Source organism: Austrofundulus limnaeus, unplaced genomic scaffold, assembly GCF_001266775.1.
Source record: "Austrofundulus limnaeus strain Quisiro unplaced genomic scaffold, Austrofundulus_limnaeus-1.0 Scaffold1124, whole genome shotgun sequence".
NCBI classification, from domain to species: domain Eukaryota; kingdom Metazoa; phylum Chordata; class Actinopteri; order Cyprinodontiformes; family Rivulidae; genus Austrofundulus; species Austrofundulus limnaeus.
This window is the reverse complement of record NW_013953526.1, coordinates 108,009-110,204: the sequence shown is the minus strand read 5'-3', so window position 1 is coordinate 110,204 and position 2,196 is coordinate 108,009. Positions and strand designations below refer to the sequence as shown.

The window sequence follows — 2,196 nt, the reverse complement described above, 5'->3', positions numbered from 1 at the left end:
AACCAGGTGTTTCATTGCCTTTAAATTACACAATAATTTTACTGGAGAAACTTGTCAGTTTGATTAAAAAAACAGTGAAGATTATTATTTTTTCCTGTGCAGAGAACTTCCTCTGCTATAATTTATTTTAAATAAATATATCAAAGCTCCTCAGTTGAAAACACTAAAATTATAGAAAAGATGTTTAAAAACTTCTTTCCTCAGAAAGTCTTCAGTCCTAAGAACACTAAACTGTAACTTTTAATAAGTTCACAGTGTACTCATATTTAAATGAAAATGTTTGACCTGTAAGCAGAAAGCTTATGGATGTTGGGTTTTGGTCTGTATTTCAAAGAGGAKGAGGAGGAGAACGAGGAAGTTCTCCTCAAGCAGCTCCTGAAACTGTCAACCTGCTGACTGACAACATTTGTATACAGAACAATATACTTATTAAATTAAATTTTATTTTCCATTAACGTGTTTCGGGGCTAACGCTAAAGCTAACATGGTAAACTGAAGCAGAAGTGAAGTGAGCTCAGGTGTGTTACCTCTCCCTGCAGCCGGCTCACTGTCGCTGTGAGGTTCAGCATCAGTTTAGTGATGTTCTCCAGCTGGCTCTGCAGGACCTGGATGGACTCGGTCTGCTTTTGGTCCTGTTAAAAAGAGCAGAGAAAACTTGTTGAGTCATCTCTCAGCCTGTTTGCAGCTCAGTTTCTTCTCCCACATGAAGTAAAAGTGACCTGCTCCTGGGCGATGCGGGAGGTGTTCTGCAGCTTTATGATGGTTTTATTAAAAGCTTTCTGCATCTCCTCCATCTGTTTACGGTATCTGAAGAAGACAAAAGGACACAGCTGTTCAGATGTGTGAACAATAAGTGTGTCTTCAGGACACAGTCAGTGAGTCACCTCTGGCTCAGCTCCTCCAGGTATCTGCTGGACAGACTCATGTTCATCTCCAGAGCTTTGATCCTGTTGTTCAGCCTCATGAAGACGCTCTCCTTCTGACTGGAGCCGTGAACCGAGCCTCCGTTTCCTGCCCCACCGTTAGAATCCAGTCCGTTCTGTAGCTCTGCATAGAAGTCTGTAGCTGAGCGCTGGTTAGCGTTAGCATTTAGCAGGTCCCCCTCCACTGACTCCTCCCCCTGATGGAGCTCTGTCTGTGTGAGGGGGTCCCCCTGCTCCCCCTGAGCTGGGGGGGTCTGTGTGGTCCCACTAGGTGAATCTGTGTGGATGTCGGTGGGTGGGAGGGCTGCTGGCAGCTCAGTGGGAGGAGTCAGGAGGTCAGTGGGAGGAGTCACAACAGGAGCCAGCAGGCTGGAGGAGAGTTTCTCAGCAGCTGGAGGTGGAGGGGAGCTGACAGAAGGAGTGAGGGGGGTACTGCTGGCCTGCTGGGTCTCTGGTACCGAGACGGCTTGGAGGGGGGGTGTGGGGACGGGGTCCAGGGCCACATCTTTCTCAGAAGGAAACTTCTCCTGGAACAAGGTGGGCTGCAGCAGGGAGCTCTGAGCGTCTGACATGCTGTGAGGAGGGAGGGAGGAGGTCCTGCTGGGCTCCAGGAGGAGGCTGTGTGGAGTGTGTGTGTCTGCTGAGGGCTGAGTGTGTGTGTGTGTGTCAGCTGTGTGCACCTCAGTGTGAGGTGAACCCTCACTGTGGCCTGAAACAACCAGCTCAGGTTCTGCAGCCTCTTCTGTGAGGGGCGGAGCTTCCTGAGGAGGTGCAGGAGCAGGGGCCGGTGCAGGTGTGTGCTGGGGGGCGGGGCTCTGTCTATCAGTGGGGGGGTGTCTCTTCCTGAAGCTGCGCAGACGCTCCTTGGCCAGCCGGGCAGAACACCAGCGGTGCAGCAGCTCCGGCAGCGTGACCACGCAGGACAGAGACAGAGAGGTGAGGGACGAGAAGGGACAGGAGGTCTGACTGACCCACTGGTTCCTGTCAGCCTCCTTCCTCACTTTCTCCTCCTCATCCTCCTCTCCCTCCTCCAGCAGAATGACAGTAGACTGGCTGAGGTCTTCGTCCTCCTCCTCCTCTACAAGCGTCACGATCTGTTTGTCCTCACAGGACTCAGGCAGTGGGAGGGYAGAGTCTCCAGAGACAGAGGACTCTGCAGACTTCTCTGGCTCAGATCTGAGGAAACATGAGAACAATGTGACTCATCATATCGAAATGAGGATTAAGTCAAATTAGGTCAAAATGACCTAATTACATTTTCACATTCTTGTCT

The 2,196-nt window shown here is 50.6% G+C and overlaps 1 protein-coding gene across 1 annotated transcript in view; it reads right to left on the bottom strand.

Moving 5' to 3' along the window:
- Nucleotides 1-2,196, bottom strand: part of suco (SUN domain containing ossification factor) — a gene marked incomplete in the record, with an annotated part of 88,481 nt that overhangs the window by 12,990 nt on the left and 73,295 nt on the right. Inside the window, 3 exon segments of the mRNA XM_014030831.1 lie at nt 528-632; nt 720-807; nt 885-2,099. Coding sequence (XP_013886285.1) covers nt 528-632; nt 720-807; nt 885-2,099 — 1,408 coding nt within the window.